General features: G+C 38.2%; 4 protein-coding genes across 4 annotated transcripts; 2 read left to right on the forward strand and 2 right to left on the reverse strand.

Moving 5' to 3' along the window:
• The first annotated feature begins 4406 nt into the window (after window positions 1–4406).
• On the forward strand, window positions 4407–8871 carry LOC141594572 (importin subunit beta-1-like). Its single transcript, XM_074414584.1, has 3 exons — window positions 4407–4780; window positions 5756–8172; window positions 8375–8871. Exons 2-3 carry the CDS (start codon window positions 5768–5770, stop codon window positions 8574–8576), a joined length of 2607 nt encoding a protein of 868 aa, XP_074270685.1. The 5' UTR covers window positions 4407–4780; window positions 5756–5767; the 3' UTR covers window positions 8577–8871.
• Window positions 8872–12347: 3476 nt separating this feature from the next.
• LOC141594582 (ubiquitin-activating enzyme E1 1-like) lies at window positions 12348–19711 on the reverse strand. Its single transcript, XM_074414593.1, has 7 exons — window positions 19478–19711; window positions 19009–19341; window positions 17116–17333; window positions 15711–16505; window positions 14187–15055; window positions 13651–14083; window positions 12348–13185 (listed from the first exon to the last, which is right to left on the reverse strand). Exons 2-7 carry the CDS (start codon window positions 19307–19309, stop codon window positions 12589–12591), a joined length of 3213 nt encoding a protein of 1070 aa, XP_074270694.1. The 5' UTR covers window positions 19310–19341; window positions 19478–19711; the 3' UTR covers window positions 12348–12588.
• Window positions 19712–20559: 848 nt separating this feature from the next.
• On the forward strand, window positions 20560–22697 carry LOC141594588 (gamma-interferon-responsive lysosomal thiol protein-like). Its single transcript, XM_074414599.1, has 5 exons — window positions 20560–21036; window positions 21150–21215; window positions 21623–21763; window positions 22068–22160; window positions 22249–22697. The coding sequence occupies exons 1-5, from the start codon at window positions 20749–20751 to the stop codon at window positions 22444–22446; spliced, it is 786 nt and encodes a 261-aa protein (XP_074270700.1). The 5' UTR covers window positions 20560–20748; the 3' UTR covers window positions 22447–22697.
• On the reverse strand, window positions 21832–27093 carry LOC141594596 (kinetochore protein SPC24 homolog). The gene is made up of 6 exons (XM_074414605.1): window positions 26738–27093; window positions 24059–24201; window positions 23882–23982; window positions 23474–23547; window positions 22826–22952; window positions 21832–22460 (listed from the first exon to the last, which is right to left on the reverse strand). The coding sequence occupies exons 1-5, from the start codon at window positions 26913–26915 to the stop codon at window positions 22846–22848; spliced, it is 603 nt and encodes a 200-aa protein (XP_074270706.1). The 5' UTR covers window positions 26916–27093; the 3' UTR covers window positions 21832–22460; window positions 22826–22845.
• Window positions 27094–27208: the final 115 nt, after the last annotated feature.

The following is a 27208-nucleotide window of genomic DNA, read 5'->3' on the forward strand; positions in this document are numbered from 1 at the left end:
TATGTAAGATATGGGTTGGATTGGTGGTAATTATTGGACATAAGACTTTTTCATTAAGCCATTTTAATATTCGTATTTATTTTGATTTTAAAATTTAATAAAAATAAGGTTTAAGGTCTAATCTCTCAAATGTCCTATGGCTACTTTTCTAATCTTGCTAGTCTCAAATATACAAGCGACAATATAATAATATAAGAAAAAGGGATATAAACTTTCAACCTATCATAGAAATTTATAAGAAATCTACTAATCTTTGTTATTTTCATGTCACTTTAACATATCAAAATAAATATGAATTATGGTTCAATATGCAGCAGAACGCAATTCGAGTGCAAAATCTTTTCAGTTAGTCAAATCCCGAATTAGTGACATAGTACCTTTTAAAAAAACTCATTATCGTACCTACATAAAAGAATATTCATCGATTCAGGACTGGACATGACTGCACTTATTAACTAAATATAAAAATTAGGGTAACATATTGAACCATACTTCATATTTATTTTGATATGTTCTGGCCTAGACCCAAAAATGCATGAAACGAACTAATGTGGACCAAATAAAGTACCGTGTTGTTAACTTATTACTTCAAGTTTTAGTTGAATTTATTCATCCTATATCCGACAATCCAAGCCAACCAACTTTTTTACCTAAAGTTTCCTCTGAGACAAAATAATTCAGCCATTCGATTTCATCAGGAACATGACCAAAACACAAATTAACGTAAACAAATGGACCGTGATCCAGATAAAATTGGGCCGGTCCAGCCAATTCACTTTTTGATTTGAACTACGGAATGAACACCAATACCTACCTAAACCGCAAATCAAAATTTAATAACAAGATTAAAGTAACAAAAACGATAATTATTCGGGGAAGTGGTAAACTAGCCCCTTAAGTTTGCATCAATGTGAGAATAACCCCCTTAACTTTATTTTGGTGTAAACAACCCCCATAACTTTGTAATAAAGTGAAATCAAGCCTCTTTCACTTTTCCGGTCAAAATCTCGCCGGATTGTTAATTTCTCACCAATATCTCACCAATATTATGTATAATTGCTCATAATTTAACACTGAGATTCGGGTGCAACTTTTACAAAATTAAATTGTTATGTGCGTAAACAACTAGCTCGGGGAAAACAAGGAAACCATAGACTGTTATCGCCTCTTTGAGAATAGAATGACATATCATTTAGTCTAAATCTCTGAATCATCTTCAACAATGAAACTCTCCTCGCTCGATTCTTTAAGAATAAATTTATTTATTTGGCAAAGTTGAGAAAAGGAAAAAAGAAGTGATAATGTTGGTGTTGAGTGTTCTGGGTGATAGACAAGACGCCAGGGAGAGAGAAAGTCAGAGGTAGAAGTGGTAGGACATATTATTTTTTTTTTTTTTTTTTTTTTTGATTAGGTAAAGAAACTAGGTTGATCCTCTAGGGTAGGACCAACTTATCTCATCCTTTCGAATGAGGGAGGTAAGTTGAAGCCACCGGCTATCAAACCACCTCGAAAGATTTGGACATGAATGTCCAATAGTAGCCATGAAGTCAGCAACCTTGTTGACTTCACGAAAGTAATGTTTAATTATCACTTCATCGAAAAAATGAAGGTCTAATTTCACATCCTTGATAATACTAGAAATTTCCCAAGGAATTTGCCAAGTACCTCGAATTGAGTTAATAACACATAAATTATCACCCTCCACAATTAACTTTGAGATTCCTAAGTATTTAGCTGCTAAAATTCCTTCTTTTAAAGCGAGAGCTTCCGCAACAAGGATACTATTGGATCCGCACTTTTTTGCTCCCAACAAAACGACTTTACCATTGTGATCTCTTATAGAATATCATAAAGAAGCTTTATTACCTTCTATTCTTGATCCGTCAAAATTTAGCTTTAGGAAACCGTTTCTAGGTTTTTCCCACCAAATTTCTTCCTTACTAGAGTTGTTTCTAGCTGACTCTTCTATCTCGGGATTGTTGAGATCCTTAAATCTAGTCACATTCCAGGTCTTAGTGCTATTATTACATAAAGTAATAAGTTTGCTGATACTTAAATTAACATTATTAAATATAATATCATTTCTATGAAACCATGCATTCCACCAAATAAAAATAATCTTAATGAAATCATCTTTTGGAATTAAATCTTTGAGATAATTAAGTTTATTTAGAAAACTTTGACTTTTAATATTATCATAATTTGACAAAAACTCGTTAAAACTAATAATGTTCAGGTTTTGGATGACAGGCCCAATCAAGGGACATTCGTAAAAGAAATGATCTTTGTTTTCAATAGGATTGTTGCACAGAACACAATGAGGTGGGACATCAATATGACTCTTGAGAAGTCTACTTTTCGTTGGAAGGCCGTCAACACTGGCTTTCCAAAGAAAAAATTTCAATTTAGGAGGAATATTCAATTTCCAAATCCACTGAAATTCACATTTGACAAGAGCTTGATCGAACAAACCTTGCGCTAACCAAGTTGCTGTTTTGGTAGAAAAATTTCCATCTACGGACAACCCCCAAATAAGGGTATCTGGAATATCATTATGTGGCACTGGAATGTTAGTAATCTGATTAACAATATCGTTATTCACTAAATTGGATAATTTACAAACATCCCATTGCTTGTCTGAGGTTATGAAATATTTAACCAAAAGATTAAGATCGCGGTTACTATCATCATCAACCATAGTGCTTGTAAGTGGGTGTGAAAAAACTCAATTATCAGACCAAAACTTAATGTTTCTACCATTACCTACCTGCCATCTCAGTCCTTTTCTAAATAGAGTCCGAAGACTCATTAGTTTACGCCATTGCCAAGAAGAGGCTGAATTAGGCTTATGATCAAAGAGCGAACAATTTCTCAAATATTTTTTAGATACCACTTTGACCCAAATACTTTCCTTATCCATAAGAATTTTCCATAAAAGTTTCATTTGAAGAGCTTTATTAGTCAGCTTGAAGATTTAATCCTAAACCACCAACCGACTTTGGTAAACAAACTTTTTGCCAACCAACCAAATTAGGAGAATGCTGGGAAGTATTTTTATTCCAAAGAAAGTCTCTATTAATTTTATCTAATCTATTATGGATCGATGAAGGGAGGAGGAAGCTTTGCATCTGAAAAGTTCCCTTCGCGGCTAAATTAGCATTAACAAGAACTAGTCTACCTGCTTGAGATAGAGAATTCGCTTTCCATTTCGATAATTGAGTGCAAGAGGATTGAATAATGTTCTCGAAAGTATTTTTAGTCACTCTGCTATCAATTATAGGACATCCTAAATACTTACCCAAATGAGCTTCCTCGTTCATATGAAGAATGCCTCTAAAGGATTCACGAAGAGAACGCTCAATATTTCTAGTGCATTGAAAAGTGGATTTGTCAAAATTAACAAATTGTCCGGAAATCGTGCAAAATTTATCCAAAATAGACTTAATAGTTCTACAACTCTGGTTAGAGGCTTTAGCGAAAATGATAGTGTCATCCGCAAAAGTGAGAAACGGAATTTTCTCCACCCCGGATCCAATTCTAATACCAATATCACTAGAACTAACATCACTATTTTTTTGTAGAGATCTTGCTAAAATCTCGGCGCACATAATAAATATATATGGCGAAAGTGGGTCTCCTTGTCGAATACCTCGAGTGGGTCTAAAAACGTCTCCCGGTGTTCCATTTACTAACACTGAGTAAGAAACAGTGTTTATACATATCATAATCCATGAAATCCACTTAGCATTAAAACCCATTTGCTTAAAAGTTTCCTCGATAAAATTCCATTCCAAATCACGTATGCTTTCTCCATATCAAGTTTGATTGCAATCCAACCTCCTTTGCCCTTTTTACGTTTAAACGAGTTGAAAATCTCGTGTGCTAAAAGAATATTATCTTGAATGAATCGATTAGGTGTAAAAGGCACCTTGAAACGGGTGTATAATCTTATGCAAGACACTTCGAAGAAGTGGTAGGACATATGAATTGTTGGATAATGTGCTAAAATAAGGCGTATAAATCTTGCGGATACATGCATTTGTATAAGTATATAGAGTAGAAAGGGTGAAAATTATACATAATACGTACAACATATGAGATATTGGTGAGAAATTGGCAATCCAGCGAGATTTTGACCGAAAAAGTAGAAGGGGGCTTGATTTCACTTTAGAGCAAAGTTATGGAGATTATTTACACCAAAATAAAGTTAAGGGGTTATTCTCACATTGATGCAAACTTAAGGGACTAGTTTACCACTTCCCCGGATAATTATTTATATATAAATATAAATTATAAAACTTGATCCAAATCATTGGTGATTTGATTTGATTTGATGTTAATCCCTAATTTACATTCAATGAACCAAATCATGATCATCAAAGTTCAAAGTGCACAAGAGGCCCATTCAATCACATTCACAAAACCCATAAAAACAGTTTTCAAAATCACAAAAACTCCCTTCTCCACTTCTCACACACGTTCCCCAAAATTCAAAAAATTAGGGTTTCTACTTCCTCTCTCTACCGCATTTCCTGCAACTCAACTCACTTGCTCTCTTTATTTCTCCCGCTTCTTCATCTCTTTCGAAATTCCATCACTTACCCTTTTCTCCATTCATCTCCCTCTACAAAACCCTAATTTTTGTTTTCTCTTTCTTCCATTGTTGATCCTTCAAGTTCCTTGCTTTTGCTTCACATATACAGCAGAGAAGAGCAGAGATTTGGGGAAGAACAACAATCGAAGTCGTTATTCTGCTGTTTATAAACCCTAAACATCTTAGGTAATTTTTCTCACTGTTTTATCTATTTGTTATTTTTATGTTTGGTTTTGTTTGATTTGTAATTGAATTTGTGTTCTATGTTTTTCTTGTGTTTGATTATAGATCTGATTTAGTTTTAGGGTTTTGAATTTGTGTTTTTTTGTGATTATTTCTAGTTTTAGGGTTTTGATTTTTGTGGGTTTTATGCATGTTTGAGGGTTTTTGTTACCGTTACACTTGTCGGATTATTTAGGGTTTTTGATTGATTGATTGTTTGTTTACTGTGTTGTTAGTGGAATTAGTTGATTGTTGGGTTTTGTTTGATCGATTGATTTCACCAAATTTAGGGTTTTGGTGCTATGTTAACTATGTACGGTACTAGTGTCGGAGTTGGAATTTGTAGTTGAGGCGTGCAGTAATACTGCAATCATGTAAATCTGAAAAAGTTTCGAACTTTTTATCTAAAAGTTCCAAATTTCTCTTCATGGATACTGCCCCTGCTACTGCTAGTCCTCTTAGTTCGGCATCTGCCTGTAATTGGCATGTTATAAACCATAGTTTGGCCTCTGGTGCTCTATTTCGCTCGAATAAACAATTGCGAAAGTTGTCTGTGGTTATTCATATTTGTTATTGAATTCTAGTTGAAGGGTTCCACTTAACTGATTCATTTGTGTATTTGATTTCACCGCTGTGCTGTGTTCAGAAGTTACGAGTTTAAGATTTGTTGTTTTTTCTGTTTAGTAGCGTGCGTGCTGTTCTGGGAAAATGGCGTTGGTTGTTCCCTTCTTTTCCAAACCTATGTTTCCCTACTTTTCTGTTTACGTGTTTATGTTGTGGTTCAAATTGGTTCTACCTTTGGCATGTTTTATTCAACATATTATTCGGCTGGCATGACTGCCGCATACTAAGCTAAATTTTTGTTAGCATTGCATTGATTATTAGTTACATGTGTTTGTTTAATCTGTAAATTTTTACTAATTGAGGGTCTGTACGCAGATTTTAAAGAAAATGGCATTGGATATTACTTCATATCTCTTGTCTGCTCAATCTCCTGATGCAAAAATCAGAACAGAGGCTGAGGCGGGTTTGAAACAATTCCAAGAGCAGAACACATCCGGTTTTCTGCTGTCCTTGGCCATCGAGCTATCAAATGATGGAAAGCCAATTGAGTCACGTAGACTTGCTGGTATAGTACTGAAGAACTCGTTAGATGCGAAAGATGCTTCGACGAAAGAACACTTAGCTCAACAGTGGGTGGCAATAGATGCTAATGTGAAGTCTCAGATCAAGGAGTCACTTGTCAGGACACTTAGATCCCAGGTACAGGAAGCTTGGCACACGTCAGCGCAAGTTATTGCTAAAGTTGCCGCAATTGAGATTCCAAAGAAACAGTGGCCAGATTTGATTCCTTCACTGCTTGTTAACATGACACAACCAGATAGCCCGCCGTCGTTGAAGCAGGCAACTTTGGAGACCCTTGGGTTCGTTTGTGAGGAGATATCCCATCAAGAGCTTGAGCAAAATGAAGTGAATGCTGTGCTAACAGCTGTAGCTCAGGGTATGAATCTTGCTCAAAATACCGCTGAGATTCGCCTTGCTGCTACTAGGGCTCTATATAATGCTCTTGCTTTTGCCCAAACCAATTTTGAGAATGAGATGGAGCGAAATTATATCATGAAGGTGGTTTGTGATACTGCGACCTCTCAGGAGGTAGAGATAAGGCAGGCAGCTTATGAGTGTCTCGTCGCGATTGCATCAATGTATTATGAAGTGCTTGAACCCTATATGCAAGCTCTTTATGAACTTACGTCTAATGCTGTTAAAGGTGACCAAGAGCCTGTTGCTCTCCAGGCCATCGAATTCTGGAGCTCCATATGTGATGAAGAGATTGAGATTCAGGAATCGTATGGCGAGGATAGCGATCAGTCTGAAGCTCCTCATTCTCGCTTCATTCAGAAGGTCTTGGCATATTTGGTGCCAATGTTGTTGGAAACCTTATTAAAGCAAGAGGAGGATGAAGATCAGGATGACAGTAATTGGAATATATCCATGGCTGGTGGGACATGTTTGGGTTTGGTTGCGAGGACTGTTGGAGATTCTGTCGTGCCACTTGTTATGCCTTTTGTGGAAGCAAACATATCGAGTCAAGAATGGCGTTGCCGTGAGTCAGCTACATTTGCCTTTGGGTCAATCCTTGATGGCCCCAAGGTTGAGACACTCGCTCCTTTGGTTCATTCAGGCTTGGAATTTTTACTCAAAGCAACCAAAGATCAAAACAATCATGTTAGGGACACCACTGCTTGGACGTTGAGCCGTATATTTGAGCTGCTGCACTCTCCAGTTTCTGGGTTTTCTGTGGTCACTGCTGCCAACATTCAGCCAGTTTTGGGTGTTCTTCTTGAGAGTCTTAAGGATGCTCCAAATGTGGCTGAGAAGATCTGCGGAGCTATCTATTACCTTGCGCAGGGTTTTGAGGATGTCGAGTCAAGTTCCTTTGACCTGACACCTTTTATTCGTGATATTATAGCTTCTCTTATGGCAACAGCTGACAGAACAGATGCCACTGACACAAAATTGCGTTCTGCTGCGTATGAAACTTTGAATGAGACAGTTAGGTGTGCCAAAATGCCCGACACTGCTCAAATTATTGAACAACTGCTTAATGTTATGCTGAGCAAACTGTCACAGTCATTTGAGCTTCAAATTGAAAAAGAAAAGCAAGCAGATTTGCAAGCCCTTATATGTGGTGTTCTTCAGGTCATCATCCAGAAACTTAATACCGATGACACAAAGCAGATAATTCTCAATTCTTCTGATTCTATCATGCTGTTGATCCTCAAAATCTTTGCTGGTCGTAGTGCGACTGTCCATGAAGAGGCAATGCTTGCTATTGGTGCATTGGCATATCCAACCGGACCCGGGTTTGCGAAGTACATGCCTGATTTTTACAAGTATTTGGAAATGGGTCTGCAAAACCTCGAGGAGTACCAGGTTTGTTCGATCACAGTTGGGGTAATTGGTGACATCTGCCGAGCACTAGAGGAAAAAATCTTGCCATTCTGTGATGGGATTATGGCTCTCCTTCTCAAGGACCTCTCTAGCGGGGAACTCCATCGTTCAGTCAAACCGCCAATATTTTCATGTTTTGGCGATATTGCTCTTGCCATCGGACCACAATTTGAAAAGTACCTCGCCTATGCTATTCCCATGATGCAGAGTGCATCTGAGGTGTGTGCTCAGATGGACACGAGTGATGATGAGATCATGGAGTATGGAAATCTTCTAAGACGCAGTATCTTTGAAGCTTACTCGGGAATCCTGCAGGGTTTTAAGGATGCGAAGACGGACCTGCTTGTTCCTCATGCTAAACATCTTTTGCAGTTCCTTGAATTTGTCTTCCGGGATAAACAAAGGTACGCCATCTTTCCTTCTCCTTTTCTCTCACACGAAAACTGTAAGACTTGCATGAGATGTTAAACACGAGACTAACCAAATAGCCCTCTAATTAATTAAAAGTCGTACCAAGGACTTCTGACGGCACACACCTAAAGATGTGTCATTACTTTCATACCATACTCGGCGTTCTCTGATGTCTCTTCTCAACCTGTACTGCAGGGATGAAGGCGTGACAAAAGCTGCCATAGCAGTATTGGGAGATCTTGCGGATTCACTTGGTCCAAACGCAAAGATATTCCTGAAGGAGTGTTCATTCTACATCGAGTTCATCCATGAATGCCTGGAGTCTGAGGATCCCCTGCTGAAAGACACTGCAATGTGGACTCAAGGTATGATTGGCCGCATCATGGTTTCATCGTGAAGCAAATGAAGTCATATGCCATATCTCTATGGGTCGAATACTCCATGTGTCGTCGCCTGTGCTGTCAGCGTCATTGTGGTTACAGGTCGTGTCGGTGTCGAAAAGAGTCTGGAGTCAGGAATTCATGTTTTAGCGGATATATAAAGTTTTGGTGTTCACAAGGTGTCAATTCCGCCGTCTTATTTTGTGGTACAGGAAATTATCTGTTTAGGTCACCGGATAAATGGTGGCCTCCTTTAGACTTATGAAACTTCGATTAATTTTATGCATCAACCACTTTTGTGGTTTGGGTCTATATTTATGTCATTAATTGTCTCCTCTTTTCCATGTTTATATTTATTCCTTTTTTTTTTGCTGAGCTTATCATCATCGACCACATTGTAGTCCCAATATAAGAGCTGTTCATGGACGGGACGACCCGTTAGGCCCGTCCTGTCCCGCTTGCTAACAAAGCGGGGCTTGGACAACGTATTTTGCAAAATTTACAAAGGCCCAGCCTATTAACCCGCCCAAAACCCCCTAATCCGCATGTCTGTGGGCCAAAAAAATCATTCTAGCCCGGCCCATGTCCGATCCAGCCTGCATTTGACCACCTCTTATAATGAAAAACCCAGCTGGAATTGGTCAAGGGGTGTTATCTCTTTGTTGCCTTTCGATACAGCAGCAAGTCTTTTATAAGACCGTTTCTGTATCGATAATTAATTGACATGATCATTGTTAAAAATGGGCTGCGACCAACGCTGTGGACCGACGGCCTATTGTATTGGGCCACAGTCGAATGTGTGAATTTAGATATCTATTTTATCAAGTATAAGCCTTTTGATAAACAGCGAACTATAGTGCCAAAAAGTTGGCTTAAATTGGCAACCCAGTAACTATGAGTTCTCAAAATTTCCCTTTCCCGCTGTTACCTCTAATCGTTATTTTTCTTCGTCTTACCAAATCATTGAGGTGAAATAAAGAGGAAAGAAGATGGAAATGATCCAAATTTGTTGGTAACGCATTAATCAACAGTTTACTGGTTTTTGTATCTTGGTATTTAGTCGGATATAAAAACAAGCTGCATGTAGCGATATCTACTAGAAATATAGAATCCTCTGATAGAGGAGTCGGATGTACGAAACTTCATCGTACTTAATGTAATTAACAGTCGAAGATTTCAAATCAAATTAGTATAATCATATGCCTCGTAAAGCAAATTAAGCAGATTTTTGCAACATCGTCTTAAATAACAAGAGTAATACTTAGATATGTACCAGCATTCGTCGAACCTAGGATAATCGTGTAAAATGGATTAATATTCGTTATTTAGGCCTGAAATCGAATTGGTTAACTCCTAAAATGATCTCGGACACATGGTAAAAACCGGGAGAAAAAGAAACATGGTCCAGTACGACCTTTCGTACGGCTCAAACTAAAGTGAATAAGACATGGTTTTCGAGATTTACGGGTCCCGAAAAACAATTGTACGAAAATCATACAGAAGGTTCCTCGGATCAGGTAAATCGGCCACACAAAATTTGAGGACAACAGAGGACATTTGGAAGTGTTGGTATGCGATAAACCAGCATTCTTTGAATCTCGGATAATCCCGAAAAATGGATTAATACTCGTTATGTGGAGCTGAAATCGAATAGGTTAACTCCTTTAATGACCTCGGACACGTGGTAGAAAAATCGGGAGAAAAAGAAACGTGGTCCGGTACTACCTCTTGAACAGCTCAAATTGAAGTGTATAATGCACGGTTTTCGAGATTCGAGGGTCCTAGAATAAAATTATCCGGAAATCATACTGTAGGTTCTTCGGGTCAGATAAAGCGGCCACACAAAATTTGAGGTGCAACAAAGAACATTTGGGGTGCCGGTATGCGATAAACCAACATTTCTTCGAACCTCGGATAATCACGAAAAATGAAATAATACTCGTTATTTGGGACTGAAATCGAATTGGTTAACTCTTTAAGTGACCTCAGATACGCGGTGAGTAAAAACTGGGAGAAAAAGAAACGTGGTCCAGTACGACCTCCGAAACGGATCAAATTGAAGTATAGAATACACGGTTTTCGAGATTCCTAGATCGTAGAACAAAATTCTACGGAAATCACAGAGAAGGTTTCTCGGATCAGGTAAATCGGCCACACAAAATTTGATGAGCAACGGAAAACATTTGGAGGTGCTGGTATGCGTTAAACCGGTATTCGTCGAATCTCGGATAATCGTGAAAAATGGAATAATACTCGTTCTTTAGGCTGAAATCGAATACGTTAACTCCTGTAATGACCTCGGACACGTGGAAGAAAAACCGGGAGAAATAGAAACGTGGACCGGTACGACCTCCGGAACGGATCAAATTGAAGTGTATATTATACACTAAAATTTGTGTCGTTTGGGAGGTCGTAAGGCCATGATTCTTTTTCTCCCAATTTTTCTACCACGTGTCTTGGGTTCACTTCATGAGTTACCGTATTCGATTTCTTCCCTAAATAACAAGTAGACATGTTAATACATGTCTTAACCCGAAAACTGACCTTAACCCGACCCGTAAATAACCTGCAAACAACCCGGGTTTTTCAACCTGAACCTCGAAATTTGTGGCATGTCATCACTATCATGACATTCCACGTCATCACTGCCACCTCATCACTTTGGATCACATGCCACATCATCACCTCGAAGTGTGTGTCACGTCGTTACTTTTGCCGTATTATGTCGAATCGCATTCCACGTTAACAGTGCCTCCTCATCACTTCGAACTGCGTGTTATCCAAATCAACATTGCCATGTCATGATCTTAAACCCCGTATTGCCATCTACTACCTCAATCGTATGTCATGCATCACTGCCAGTCTGCCACCGTATTATCACCTCGAACCGTATGCTACGTTATCATTGCCATCTTTTTTGAGTCCCACTTTCCTAGTTTTGTACTTAGCGAGTTAGTGAAGGTAATAATGTTGATGACGATGGTGGTGGTGGTGGTGATGGCGAGAATGGTGACAATTAAGTTGATTAAGATGAGCAACATGAGACAAAACATATAAATGGTAAGAATTACGGCATAAAAGAAGTTTTTAAAAATGCTAGGAGAAGTTGGTGATCGACCCGTTTTTCACCTGAAACCCGATCCAAAACCGCACACCGACCCGTATTTTACCCGACCCGAAATACACCCGAACCCAAAAGTACCTGACTTGTAACCCGTCCGTTTGACCCGTTTGATAGGTCTAATTAAAAGGTATGCGTACGACCGTATTAATTTGATATAGGCTAACTACCTCTCCCAAGGTTACATAACACACTCCGATCGTACTCAACCACAAGGAGTTAACATCGACGGCATGCAAATAATTTGTAGTGATCGTTGCAGAAGAATGTATATACCCTATAAAAGTCAATGAGGATATTGTGGTCGGTAACTAGTGGCGAAATTGTGGGAGTGTTGAATTTGAAGGTGATGGGATCGGGTGGCCGTGGGTGTCGGAGACAATGAGGATGTTGAGGTGATCAAATGCACACTTGAGCTAGACACGAGCCAAAACCTTCCTAAGTTTTCGGAAATGTGTTGCATTTACTGGCTAATTTTCGATTTCATTTACTGGCTAATTTTGCATTGTTAAATGGGCTTACCGGCAGAACATGTGAACAACTTAGGCCAGGTTAGACTATTGGTAGGCAACAAGCCAATACAACTCTTGTTGGATTCGAGTCGAGATATGAGTTAACGTAGGCTCAACCCCTGACCCGGACCTGGTCATAAATGTTCCAGTATATATCGAGTCATGGGTGAAGATTACGAGTCCATGACACTTAAAAGTGTCGAGTCTGTTCTAATGAGCACCGTGAATCAGAGATATCAAACCTAGCCAGTGGTAAAACAATGGCGAAAATGGAAAACTCGGCACATATTATCTGAAAGTTATGATTGCTAACAACCTCACTGAAACTGCATGATTGTTGCTTCTATTAGTACTATTCAAAGATCCTTGCTCCCGTACGACGAGCAGGAAATACAACTACTTGAAGTAAACTGAGACCTGGGGAATATCGACATCATTATCCTCGTCATCTTCGCAAGCAACCACCACATCAAAATGCCTACGATTAGTCGGGAGCTCCGCTTTAGCAACATCCCTAGCAAGATCAACCAGCTTCTTGTCCATTCTGTCTCTGTGTCTCGGGAACATGCTATTGTACAGCAAGCAACTGCCATATGAGACACTGTAAGCGTTGAGCCCTTTGTTTCGGAGCCAATCCAGAAGCTCTTTCAATGTTGGATTGTCCTTCAGGATCCAACGGTCCCAAACTGTCCAGCTCATGTCTCGGTGCTTGATCACTTTTGGTGGGACTGGCTCAGCCATTGAGAAGAGAGGAAGTGCCAGATTAGCAAAAGTGTTGCGGTAAGCCTCCACGTTATGTCCTCCATCCAAGACTTTGTAGAGCTCAAGACAGACTAGACCTGTCGCCATGGCAGTGGATGTCGCAATGGCTGGTATGATCCTCCCGGCAATGAACTTGGCCTTCAGTTTGTCAACTTCCGGGATGCTGTAGTTTCTAGCCCTCATGTTGGCAAGTCCAGCAATCATATCCATGTGGTAGTTTGTATCATCATCCTGAAAAAAACCACCATTAGCAATCAAACCACATATGTTTTGGTGGTATACATCAGTCAAGTAAAAAAGGAATATTTGTCTTGTCTGATACGGAGCAATAAAATATTGGAAGGAGATGACAGTTCATAAAATACTGTGTGTATTTTGTACAAAATTAGAACATAACCACACGTATTGGAAGGAAATCACAATCAAAACCACATGTATTTTGCACAGAATTAAAGAGCATAAACAAATATTGGAAGGAAATGCCAGTTTACAAAATATGCGCAGTCAAACAACATATAGATATTAGATATGGTGTACCAAACTCTGCCAAGGTAAGGCAATTGCCTAAACATGGTCGCTTTAAAACTCGTGGCAAGACACATGCAGACATGTCGTAGAGAATATGACGGAACGCTTAAGAGTTAATATTTACTATACAGAGTTGCAATCTTCTAACCAAGATTAAATAATACATACCTTCTCAAATTGTACTGGACACATCTTGTAGCCTTTAGAAAGTTGTTTCCTGCAATTTTCTAACCTGGCAATGAGTTGTTCAATCACCTCACCATCGTCTATTGAAGCATTAGAAAGGTTTGTTTCTTTTTCGTCAGTAACTATCTTCACATCTTTCTTCGGTTTAAAATCAGGAACAATCACCCTACCAACAGCATCCATCATTTTTTGTGGTGATTTCACCCAGTCAGGTATAGGGATACCAAACGTGTCTGCACGCAGTATAGATGCTGCAGTCACAAAGAGGAGATGGCTCTGGTCATCAACAGAGAACTGCAATGGGCGCGGGAAACGTTTTGGAGCTGACCAGAATGATGCACCAGAACTAGTCACAGCATCCTCAGGAAATGTAAATGTCAACTGCTTTACACGGTTGTAGAAATAGTCTTCAAACCTAGACAGTGGACAAATTACATAAATACTAGAAGTAAAATATCAAGACATATAGGATAAAACACTCATCGATTGACCTAAATCATAAAACTCTAAAAATGTACCTTAACCGAGCCCACGTGATGCAATCCTGGAATGTCTCACATCTCTCTGTGTCAAGGCACTCGATAACACGCTCAAGAGTATCCCTAGCCTGTGCATCACCAGCTTTTGTCATGGCAGCTGCATATTCACCAGGGTTGCTCAGATAGGCATTTACTTCAGCAGGTGTCTTTTCAAGGAGTCCCTCAAACTCTGAACGTGCCCACGTCAAGCAATGGTCAATATTGTGTGGAAAAGAGTGTAAAGTACACATGGGTGCTTGTTTCTCAGGTGGATCACGTGAAGCCCCATAGTTTTCAGTCAGATGAGGTATGACCATCTGAGTATTGCACTTAGCCCCAAGGGTTCCAGATTCCAGAAGAGGTTTTTGGAAATATACACACCTCTGATCAATGTAGAGCCTAGCATTGACGTTATCAAGTGCATTGATTACAACACTGAGATTCTCCCAAAATGTGTCATCAAAAACATTCTCAGTCTCAGGGCTTGCACGATTTTGAAGAGCTTCAATACGAAGCCGGGGATTCATTGAAGCAGCTGCTGTAGCAGCAACAGTTGACTTTGACTGCCCGATATTCCAATCACGGAAAAGAAATTGTCTGCTAAGGTTACTCTTCTCTATGACATCATCATCGGTAATAGTTAACTTCCCTTCACTGCCACAAGAAACTCCCATCAAAGCAAGATTTTTTAGGAATTCACAACCCAGAGCACCAGAGCCGACCACAAACAATTTTGCCTCCTCAAGCTTTTTCTGAAGCTTGGCTCCGAAAACAGAAATTTGAGCATCATAACGACTGTTCAAGGGTTTGAAATCACTTGGATCTACTGGCTCTGATGGAAGGGATTCCACAGAGTCGAAGTAGTAAAACTGCAAAAAAGCACCAGATGACAGCATATGATTCAGAAATGTTGAAATTTAAAGAACTGTCACGAATTTCTTCAAAAGGAATGTGGAACTGGAAATGCAAAGCAACAAATTTTAAAAGGGTTGCAACTAGGGAACAAACATCAAAGCAAACAACTCAAGAAACAAGAGGATTCTATTAGGAAAGACCTTCCCCCTCCCTTTTCCCTCAAAGCCCCTCTTTCTGCCTGTCATTCAAGTAAGACCAACAAGCTTCAGATGTAAGGGAGCGTGAGGCTAGCAACTACTAATTGAAGGTTCGAGTTTGGTATTTGGTTTTATCAAGCGTCACTTGCCAGCAAACAATAAATAGAGTAGAAGACATCAGCAATATGCAAATCAGAGTAGAAGACCAGTGCCTGCTAGTCTGCTACATCAGATACGGCTATTTTAGAGCAGGCAAGCTATGAGCAGCGATATAATTTGATGTATTGAACCACACTTTTCTGGGTGTGAGAGAAACAGAGAAAAGAGGAAAGATACACACAAATGGGCGCATAATCATAGCAATCACTGAGTAATTCTTAAGAAAAAACCGTCAGAAACAGTGATTGCTGTTCCAACTATCTCTACAGCGATTCTAAGTTCATTTACAAGCAAGATCTTTTTGAAGATTTACCTGGAAGAGTGGGTGGAACTTCCCAGAGCATGCCTTTATAACTTCTTGGCCAACAATGCCACCAAACAATGCAGCCATTGGGTTCAAAACAGCCTTTGCACCGAAAGCGAAGTGACGAAGAACCTTCTGATCAATACCTTCAAGTCTCCCATCAGATGAACTATCATTAATTTCGGAAACAAAAGAGACTAATTTTTGAGCATCTTCCTCAGATCCAGCCAAAGGAAATCTACCCAATTCTGACACAAACTTGTCCAATGCCTGGAAAGCTAGATGAAGTAGAGGTGGCCTGTCAAACTTGGCGAAGTCACTTAGCAGAAAATCACCAGGGTCTGTTAGTGCTTCCCGTAATGATCTAAAATTCAACACCTTTGGCTGTTTCACCTGGGTTACGATACCACCTTTCTCATATGGGGTAAAATTGGTAGTATCTTCATCAAGAGTAAAAGAATAAGGCCGAGCACTCTTAACCTTTCTAGGCTTCCCGTCGTTTAATTCGGTCATACCGCACACTTCTGAGAACACGACAAGATCGCCATCTTGAAACTCAAGCCTCTCATCATCCACACAAGTAATAAGAGCGGGGTTATCATTACTGATGGATGCAATTATCCCTGAGTATGGATCGTTACCATCCACATCAACAACAGTAAACGCAGGACCAAAGTCGCAGAAGATACTACCAAATAGGCCACGTACTTCAGCCTTGATGAAAGCAATTGGAGGCTGATGGTTGCGGCAATATTCATCAAAGTCAACTGCTTTATCCAAGCTAATATTAGTGAACACGGCAGCCTGCAATAATGAGTGTAGAAGGACAGTTATTTCTAGTTCTGAACTACAGTTACACTACATAATAATTATCTAAATGAGGATCAGATCATCAAATCTATCTAATTTGCCAATTGTTTAAAAAATAACCAAGGTAGAAGAGGAAAATGTAAATACAAGAACATACTAAAGAAGGGGGGAGATGTTGGTACAATGAAAAGGCGCAGAGAATTAGGAAGTTGTAAAAATTTGTGGTTCAGCTACCTTTATTGTGTGGATGTGCTGGAGATATGTTAGTTAACACTACAACATTTCACATACTATTTCTTTTCAGATTAGCTAATAATTTGAGTTAAATTACTCTAAACTCTAACTTACAGGAAACTTGTTAAAATCATGTAAAATCACAAGCCTCCTATTTGTAATATTCCAAGATTGGACGATTGTATAATTATAATTTTCTCCAATAAGTCAATAACATTTCTGTTCTCTTGATCACTTCTAACAATGACTAATGTAGTACAGTAGCAAGTAACAAATGGACCAAATTACTGTTCATCTCATAGACCAGAACAGTCAAATAGCATTCTGCACAAGTAAATACACGGTGAGCACGCAGTTTAGTATAGTTAACCTGAAATTCAGCAAGCATTTCTTTGGTCAACTCAGTGGTTAATGTAGAAACTGATACAGAATTATTCAGTTCTTGTAGCTTCTGAAGAGACACCCGAGCACGATTCTTTCCTACATCTTCCTCTGAAAATATGAAGTTGCTGGACAAATCCCACAGGTCTACAACTCCTTCATCATGCAATGTCACAGACTTAACTCCAGCAAGGATAAGATTCTTTGCTGCAAATTTCAAGAAGCATCGCATTAATAACCTATATACTAGCCGATACTGAATACTGTGAATAGCAGTTCATGGTTCACTTAAACAGAAGTTTAGCATTAGTAAATTCTTTTTTTTACATAGTTTCTATTTTCTAATGAAAGAAACCAGTCAATATTTCATAGCCCCATGCTTATCTGCAGAAAATAAATGGAGCAGCAGAGCAGCCAGACTATATGAACTACAACTTGGTTTCATACAACAATCAGATTTTTAGAAAATTAATGCTTCACAGCTCTTCGCCATAAAAGTATTCAAATAGAGGACAGTAGAACTCGTGAAGCAAGCTAATTAACATTAACAGGCACTCTAACATGAAATCCAATAAGCCGATAGCCAACATATTTCAAGAGCAAGCACCTGAAACAACACAGAAATCATACACAAATTCTAGACTTCACCACGAATCAAATCATTTATATAACTCAATGAAGATAATTAAAAACAGCAGACTGCATCCATTTCAATATCAGGACACCTACATAATTCGGATTGCTGAATTCGCTCAAAACTGCAAACCACAAACTTGTTCATAAGTTTTTGTATAACAGTGTATAATTAAAATCAATGTACCAGATGCTCTATTAAAGTGTGTGTTATGTAGTCGATGTTACCTATACTTATGGAATTAGGCAACCCTGATTTTGAATAGTTATTATACAACAGTTAACCATAGAAATCATCTCTAACATTAGAATTCAAATTTAGAACAGTCCCTGAAATGACTCAGTTATTCAGTGAACTCGCAAAGATCAGAGAAGATTAGCAGTCTTACAATGTCAATCTTCCCCAATAAGTGTAAAAATCCTGCTAAACCATGACTTATTTTCAATATGACAATACACCATGGTACCATACCATAGTAGCTTACATGAGTAATGAGTTATCTACTCTGTGTAAACAAAAAAACTCCTACATGCATCACAATTTCTAAGCGACGAACTTAGAACTATTTTATTCAACTTCAATCTTCCACAACCAGCCTAAAAATCGACAGTAGCACTATTTTATTCAACTCTAACTTACACGTGATAAACATTTAAGCGATGAATGCTTCATTCTCACTTCAATTCCAGCAAGTTTTTTCAGACCATTTCATGTGTTGCAATAGCTATGTACTCTGTATAACTAAAAACTCCTACATGCATAGCATCTATCCTACGCCAAAAGACACGGACACTCCAAAATAAACAACAAAACCACGAAAACAATGTCCAATCACTTCCGTAAGATGTTTTAACTTAGGAGTATCCATTTGTTGTTTCTATCGTCACAACTCCGCAGAAATATCAAACACATCACATCACTACTCTCGTTTGACAAACAATCTCGCCTCAAACAAAACAAAATATCAAACACATCACATCACATCACATACCGAAAGCTGTAACAATCATACTTCCTCCGATTCATTTGATTCTTTACGTTAGATTATTATACTTCTCACCACAAAAATCCATACACAATCAAAAGAAATTAATTGTGCTACTCAAGCGAATCGCTACAAAGCTAGAAGCATCAATTAAACTAAGGACAAACTAAATGTTGCATTCATCAGATACACAGATTTTCAAAAACAACAATATGTCAAAACAAAATCAACGTATAAAAAAACGCAGAAATCAAAGAAATTACCGATTTCAGCACCGAGGCCTTGCAATCCTGAAACAATAACATTCGAGGCAAAAAGACGACGCATCGTCTCACGACCGTACACAGCGAGCTGACGACTGTGTAAATCCTCGTCAATTTCCGACGCTTTGTTAACCTCCGACGGTTTGTTGTTCTCCGACGGTTTGTTGTTCTCCGACGGTATGTTGCTTCCGCCGTTAACTTCACCATCTCCGATTCCCATGGCGGCGGGAGTAACGGTAACTTCTTCGGCGTCCATGTCAGCGTCACGTGCTCCTTCCAGCGGTCGTTTGAGAGGAAGCATATAGTACTTCGCTCCACTCCTCTTCAAATTCCCTGCAAATACACAAAAAATTAATCAAATTAATCAAATTACGAGTGAAATAGTACTCCGTATTTGTTTGATTGATGAATTTGTGTGAGATTTACTGAAAATGTTCGTTCGTAAGTTCGTTAATCGTACGCTGATTACCGTGAATTGAGAAGACGAAGGAATGAAGGTAATGGCGTGGAGAGGAAGGCAAAGAGGAGAGAGAGAGGAAAGTGTTTGTGTATTTGTGTGAGAAATGAAGGTGGTGAATGGTGATTAAGTTGAAGGTGGGTGAAGTGTGAAAAGGGAAAAGAATCCGAATCGGAGCTACTATTTCATTCACGGTTTTTTCTGTTGTGAAATAAAGAGACGAGATAATTGTGGGCTTGCTTGCATTGGGGGGTAAAAGAGGGAATGTACGGTGCGTTTTTCATGTTTGCTATGGAAGTAATTATTCAATTACCGAATCTTACCGAATCTATTACCCTCATGAAGAGGTAATACATTACCCACCCTATGCCAACTTATTTTCAAGGAACTCATTACCAAGTAATTAACTTCTCCACCCAATTAAAATTTACCCCATAACTATTTCATCCATTCCAGGCAAGCCCCTAGAGAGAAGGTAGAGATAAGAAAGGAGAGACAAAACTGTATTCTTATTTCATTATGAAGGTATATATACATACATATTACAATGAGGTAGAGTTTCCATAAGATAATACACTCTAGAATATTTCAAGATATGAACATCCATACAATAATATTTCATAACATTATCTTGATTTTTTTTTTTAAAAAAAAAATTGGGGTTTTAAAGTAAAAAATAAGTAGAATCGTGTCAGATGAAACTTATGTAGCGAAATGGCGAGATGATCTTAAGAAGAAACGCGTCTTTTCACTTGGTGTATTTTGATTTTTTGATAAAAACACCAGAGAAACGACATTGGAAATGACGTGTTTCTTCTTAACTTTATTCTTTTAAATTGGTTTCATTCGACCCTACTTCAATGAATATTTAATTTTTCTATAGGGTAAAATATTTTTTGGCTTTTACACGAGTAACTTCATCGTATTTGATAACATACAAAAATGATCAATGTCAGATCTTACCAAAATTTACTCTACCTGTTATTTGATGATAACTTAACCGGACTAGATATACAAATCCAACAAAACAAGACCACAAAATAACCCGGCGCATCTTAAATCGACCCCAGTGATCCGATTACCGCCTCTAGCCCAAGCAATTGAAATGAAACATGGTACATGTCTCATACTCTCATGCCTATGCCAAATGCCCAACACCACTGAAATAAGCATTTAAAGCACATCTATGTTCCTACCTTGAAAACCAAGTAGTTCTTCACTTCTTTGCAATCCCAAAGCACATTAAACTTCCAACATTACACCAAGAATAACAACAATCAACAATGGCTTCTCTACAACACCACCATCATTCTCTCCAAATCTTTCTTCTACTCCACGTTATATTTTTCCTTCATTACCACTCTTCTTCTTCATGTTATGCTCAAGTTTACGACTCTTCTCCGAAAGTCGATCTCACAGTGTATTATGAAGCACTTTGCCCATTTTGCTCTTATTTTATAGCTCATGATTTGGTTAAACTGTTCAGTTATGACCTCATTAACATAGTTAATCTTCGGTTGGTTCCTTGGGGTAATGCTGCTTTGGACCCTTCTGGTTATTTCCACTGTCAGGTAATTGTAAAAATAACCGTTTTACAAAGTTTGTGTAAAACCGCTTTACATGTATAAAAGTTCATAGTCTTAATCTTGTTTTTTTTGTTGCCTTTTTCATTATGTTGGTACAGCATGGGTCAGGAGAGTGCTTGCTGAATACTGTTGAAGCTTGTGCAGTTAATGCATACCCTGAACCTGTAAGAACCTACCCTCTGTACTTATGTCACTTCCTCATTTACTTTACATCCTTGGGATCAACTTGAGAAAGATATTTTTTCTAAAAGAATCTCCATTCCAATCAATTCTGTACATTTGATAAAAATACGAGTAGCTCACATAGTCACATATATTCAACAAATGTATAGAATTTATTGGAATGGAGGAAGTATAAGCAAGATGTCATTCAGTTTGCAGAAATTCTTGTATAAAACCGCGTATTTATGCTGTGTTTTTTCTTAAAAGAAAACTGAACCAAGCAACATTGCGCGAATCAACTGTAATCAAGACTTAGTTGACATTACCCCACTGTCTCATAAAAACTCTTGTGCAACATTCCTTTGAAATTTGAAATTTTTGATGAAAAGCTGTGTATATTGTATGACAGTACAAACACTACTTCTTGATCCAATGCATTGAGAGTCTGGCCTATCAACAGAGAGAAGCAGAGTGGCAAAGCTGTTTCGGTCGAGTATCATTAAACTCTCAGCCTATCTTTGACTGTTACAATCAGGGAAATGGTCGAAGGGTTTGTCTTCCCTCTTTCTTTCCCTTTTCTGTTGATACATTTCCTTCTGTTCGATCCAATTCACTATGTTTTTCAAATTCCCCATCACATATGCAGTCAAATGTAGTAACATAACATAAATGCTTGTAAAAAGAAACAAATACACTCTAACATGAATAAGATTTATCTGTTGACGGGGAAGGCTGCGTATATAGAAGTCCTACCTATCCTACCATTTACCTGAGCTCTCTACGCGTTGATTCTAAATGAAATTGTTAAGGTTTTAATGTCAACTATGTTCAAAACATTTTGGATGTTGATGCAGCTTGAAATACAGAATGCATATGAAACTAAACAGCTAAACCCACCTCATGCATATGTCCCTTGGGTGGTGGTGAACAATCAGCCACTCCGAGAGGTACTGCTTCAAGTTGAAACCCTACACCACATCTCTTGTTTCTTCATCTTCCCACCCAAGTCTCCAAATTAACGTTGTTTAGTTGCAGGACTACCGGAACTTCGTTGCCCATGTCTGCAGAGCTTACAAAGGGACATCAATTCCAGCTGTGTGTGCTTCCTCTCAGTTTCTGATCAACTCATTTGCTGATGCGGCTCTCCCGGTTTGCTCTGCAGGACTTCCAAAGAATCTAACATCATTTACACCAACTGAAGTACTTAAGCAGAGTAGGCAGGTGTTTAATTGAAGGTCACAACATCCCTGAGATTCAACAATCAATATTACAAATTTACAGGTTGTCATAGCATTCTGATCAAACGTAAGAGTATGCGTTTATAGTTTAAATTAGTTATTTCTCCACAACTGGATTCTAGAGCTACCGTTAATGTCAGACAGAAATTGAATGTCGTGTAATCAGAAACTAATCGAAATGTAAGAGTTTGCCTCATGTTATATCTCAGAAAATCTTTCAACAAGCTCCGAAAATGAATTTTTCAGTCAGAACTCAAACATGAAAGTTTGAAATACATGGAGAAACAAAATCAGTCAAAACCACAATCAAAGAAATGACACAGAACGCAGATATGCAGAACTGAATTCAACGTGGTACAATCATACTATCTTACATAGCTACATTTCGACCTAGTTACTGATCTATCATCTTCCAAGTCTTGTTGCAAATGTCGAAAGCATCTTCTTTCGCTGGATCAAATTCAAACTTCTTCACCACTTTCTTATCTCGATTGACAATATCTATGTACCAGATCAAGGATTAACACATTTGCCAGTAACATTACACAAAGTTGTCTGTTACAGAAGAGGCAAAAACATGGAATGGGTAAAATGCAAGTCCCACAGAGAATAGGTCAGGTCACACCTACAAAGAGAAGGTTCTGTCCGAAAACTAATTGACAATAGCAGAATAATCCTGAGAAACCATAAGGCAGGGGTCAGCAATACTCATCCAAGGAACTTAACGATTATGCAACTGAATACCCCTGTATATATGAGACTGTAGATAAGACACACAAAGAAATATTGTACCCAATTTGGTCATGCACTAGTACTTTCCTCTGAAGATTTGCATATGGGCCTTGACAATACGGTTTCTCAATATAGGAGGAAACCCATACACATTAATACAACATGAGCTATTTTAACAAGCAAACGGAGGACATTTTAACAGGTAAAGGGAGAATGGGTTAGCACATGCCTAAACAAATTATGTTAACACTTGTAAGGAGATAGTAATGCTAAAGCATAAACAAGGATACGGCCACAAATTTTTGAGTTGCTCTCTAGATCAGGAATGATCTTCGTCACGGATGCATAGAATGAAAGCTTCCTCCTGCAAAAGCACAAAGTTCTAAATTAGGAATGGGTAACTTACATAAAAAGTAACCAATCAGTAAAGGGAAATCATACAGCAAGTTCAATAGAAAAAACCTGGTAGATAACTAAATGTATATTCATAACTGCTACACAAAGTAACATGCTTATAAATGTAAAATGATCACTGTATGTAAGTGAGTCTAATTATTACCCAAAAATACTAATGCATTCGACTTTAATTATACAGTTGATTGATTTGTCTCACAGGTAAGACCGACTCCTATAAGTTTGTGTGTTCAAGAAGAGCTTTATAAACTTCAGAATTCAGTACATTTCTATCCAAAACTTACTGTTCTTTTTCTTCTTCTTCCTCAAGTTTCTTCAGCCGTTGTCTTTGTTTTTCTATTGAAACCCGTTGTTCATCTAACTCATCTATCTCGGCAACAAGCGCTGTGTTTCAATAAAAGATAAAAATCAATCCCTTGGAAACAGACATATAGACAAGGGTAATCAAAGCAGTGTACTTATCTGAGCTCCTCTCGAAGCAACTCTTCTCTTTTTAACTCCTCGTCAAGGTCTTTCTGAAGACGGTCTATATCTTCATCACCAACAACTTCAGATCTTGCAGTTTCTATTTTGAGCTTGCACTCATCAATCTTTTTCTTATAATCTGTGAGAAAAATGAGAACTTACAATAAGTATCAAAAGGTTCAAGGACGTTTAAATACTGAAACACACAAGAAGTTCCTGTCCTTAGTTTTGAAAAGGTGTGACACAAAGGCAACAGAGGCCTATGGAGATGAGGCGCAAGGCACAAAGCAAAGGCAGTGCACACGAGACACACTAATTCGGCATTTAAATTTTAAAACATGTAAAAGGGTAGTTTGAAAAGAAGGATAATGGGGTTAAAAGTTAAAAAGGGATAGTTTTACAAGTATTTAAGTATGAAACTGAAGAAAAAAATATTTTAATCGCATAGAAGTGCTAACTGCACATTATGTACAAGCTGCAGTGAAAGCATCTTGTGGCGTTTTGGGCTATACCTCACTAGTCACTACAAATTGAGCCTAAGCGCATCCAGAGCAAATTTTACAAAACCAAGTTTATGTCAGATGCCACATGCACTACAAGTTACCTATACCACCAACAACTATTTTATGAAATACGTAGTATTCTAAGTGTGGAGCATCTGTAATGTACTGATATTCACAGATAACCCTGTTGCAAAAGTAATCTGCCATTCACGCCTTTTCTAAACATACAGAGAGTAAGGATAGCATTCCTAATGAATGAAAAACACATCTAGCACACCAATTTTAAGACAACGGAAAAAGATAACTTCCCACATATCTAACGGATGAACCATGAGAAAGGAATACTTGCTTTTAGAAGGTCGGAGACAAAGTGACATAAACCAATATATAAAATTTGTTTCATCTTGAAACCTGCCGACGATAGTATGTCTATGAAGACTTTAAAAGATGCTCCCTAACTTGGACTATAAGATTCACAAAGCAGAGTTCAGAGCTACATTGTCCCAACTGTTATGAGTAATTAAGGCAATAGCCAGTTAAGGGCAAAACGGCATCCTATAAAGAAGTACAGTTGAAATTAATTTACGTGGACTACGCTGAAATATGCGAAGGACCACATAATGCATATCAAATTGCCAATGAAAGATGAAGAAAGGACTGCTTTTCCAAGAGGCAAATCTCTCAGCCTCGGCAATCTATTTAGTAAGGCTTGCTATCAAACTTCACATCTTAACATCTGAGTCAAGTTCATAATAACGTGTTATTGCATTGGAGACACAAGAATGCCTTAATAGTTAATCCTGTGCTTAGCACAAAGTGGTAATTGTGTATTAGTTAGCACAAGAATGCTGTGAAAGCTCTAATCTTCCTCTCAGACCAACATATATTTTCTTTACTTCACTGTTTGCTGTGGACTCAAGATACAGCACCAAACACTTGCAAGGAATCTATAAGTCCTTCAGTGTCTTTCTACGATTATCTTATTCGATATGCATGCATTAAAGGGACCTAAGCTCCAAATAATGTTCAGAACAACCAAAATAAACCAATGCAATGGGAGCATGATTCTGTTATTATTTAGGGGCTAAAAGAAGGCGGTTTGATTCTTGTACCTAACATAGAATATATATACAAATGAGCAACATGGTTGCGTAATATGTCATGAGCAACATGCCACATCCAATATGGGATACATTCTCATAGTGTATGTTAGATTTTTTGTAAGCGCTATCATAGAACACACTCACACTGATTCCCGATTCACTGGAATAAAAACACTCTCCCCAACTTGAGCAAGATCATCTAACCTAACTCCTGTCAGAGTAAATCAAAACCGAGTCCTAAAAATTTAAGTCAAAATTATCAGAACCACCTAAAGTCCTCGTCTTTGTTGGTTTCAAACAAGAACAATAGCTCCATTTCACCATAAAAGCATAAAATCCTTATACAACAGATTAAACCTAGATTTCTAATTGTTATACCAGCTCATGCTATAACGCAGTCAAAACTTGTGAGAAGACCATCTCAACCAAAAAATAACCCTCACTCAAACGCCTTTTGGACCTAAAGAGTGGATAATACACAAGCCTCCTCATACCATGTGACGAAACCCAACTTATGAGCAAACCATCTCAACCAGAAGCCTAATAACATGAAATTAAAAACCCTTAAACCCTGGTAAAGCGAAATTACCACTCCACACTGAAAAGTTCTGATCTTTGTCGGTACAATAGCAGAATTACATCCCAAATTTTCAAGTTTCAGCCATTAAAACCCAGTAATACCCAATTCCAATAATTTAATTCCGTCCAATCAATGATTTTATACCTTAATAATACACACCATAGTCGAATGCCTTTTTGGCTATAAGAATGAATAATTCACCCTAGCTCCCCGATACCATATGCTGAAATTCCACACGCGAGAGAACCACCTCAACCAAAAGCGGAAATTAAAACAGTTAAACCCTAATAATATATAAAATTACCGCTCCACACCGAAAACTTCAATCGTTGTTGGTACAATACGGGAATTACAACTCCAAAATTCAAGTGACATTGATTAAAAACCAGTAAATAAACAATTCGCATCATTTAATTCACAAACCAAAAAAATCCCAAATCAAAATCAATCAAAAAGACAGAAACTTTCGAAAAATCTCAAGAAAATAACCTGAAATGGCGATCTGGGTAGCGCTGAAATCGGAACTACAAGCAGATTGAAGAGTTTTAGAGTTTTCAACGTAGTGATTCGAGTTTGTGATATCTCTATTGTCTCTTAGAACACCAACAAGATCGTCACAGAAAGATAATAGCTGCTTCACGTCGATTTCTTGCAATTTTTCCCCCATTTTGAATTGGGTTTCTAGGGTTTTGTTGGGTTGAAGAAGGAAAAAGCGATTTATGATTTATTGGGATGTTTAAGAAACGGAGAGAAAAGGGGGATTGAGAAGATTGATTGATGAGAGTAATTTTGAATAATACTTGGCGCCTCTATGTAATTTTGGAAATTGGAATTGATGATGATGGGTCTTTAGAACGGTAATATCGCACATTTAAGGTGTCGTTTGGTTGTCATGGCGGAATTAATCTCCCGTTAATTTCAAAAACACGTCATGTGAATTACTAAAAAGACGTTTGGTTG

The sequence above is a fragment of the Silene latifolia genome, chromosome 1 (genome assembly GCF_048544455.1).
Source record: "Silene latifolia isolate original U9 population chromosome 1, ASM4854445v1, whole genome shotgun sequence".
NCBI lineage: Eukaryota > Viridiplantae > Streptophyta > Magnoliopsida > Caryophyllales > Caryophyllaceae > Silene > Silene latifolia.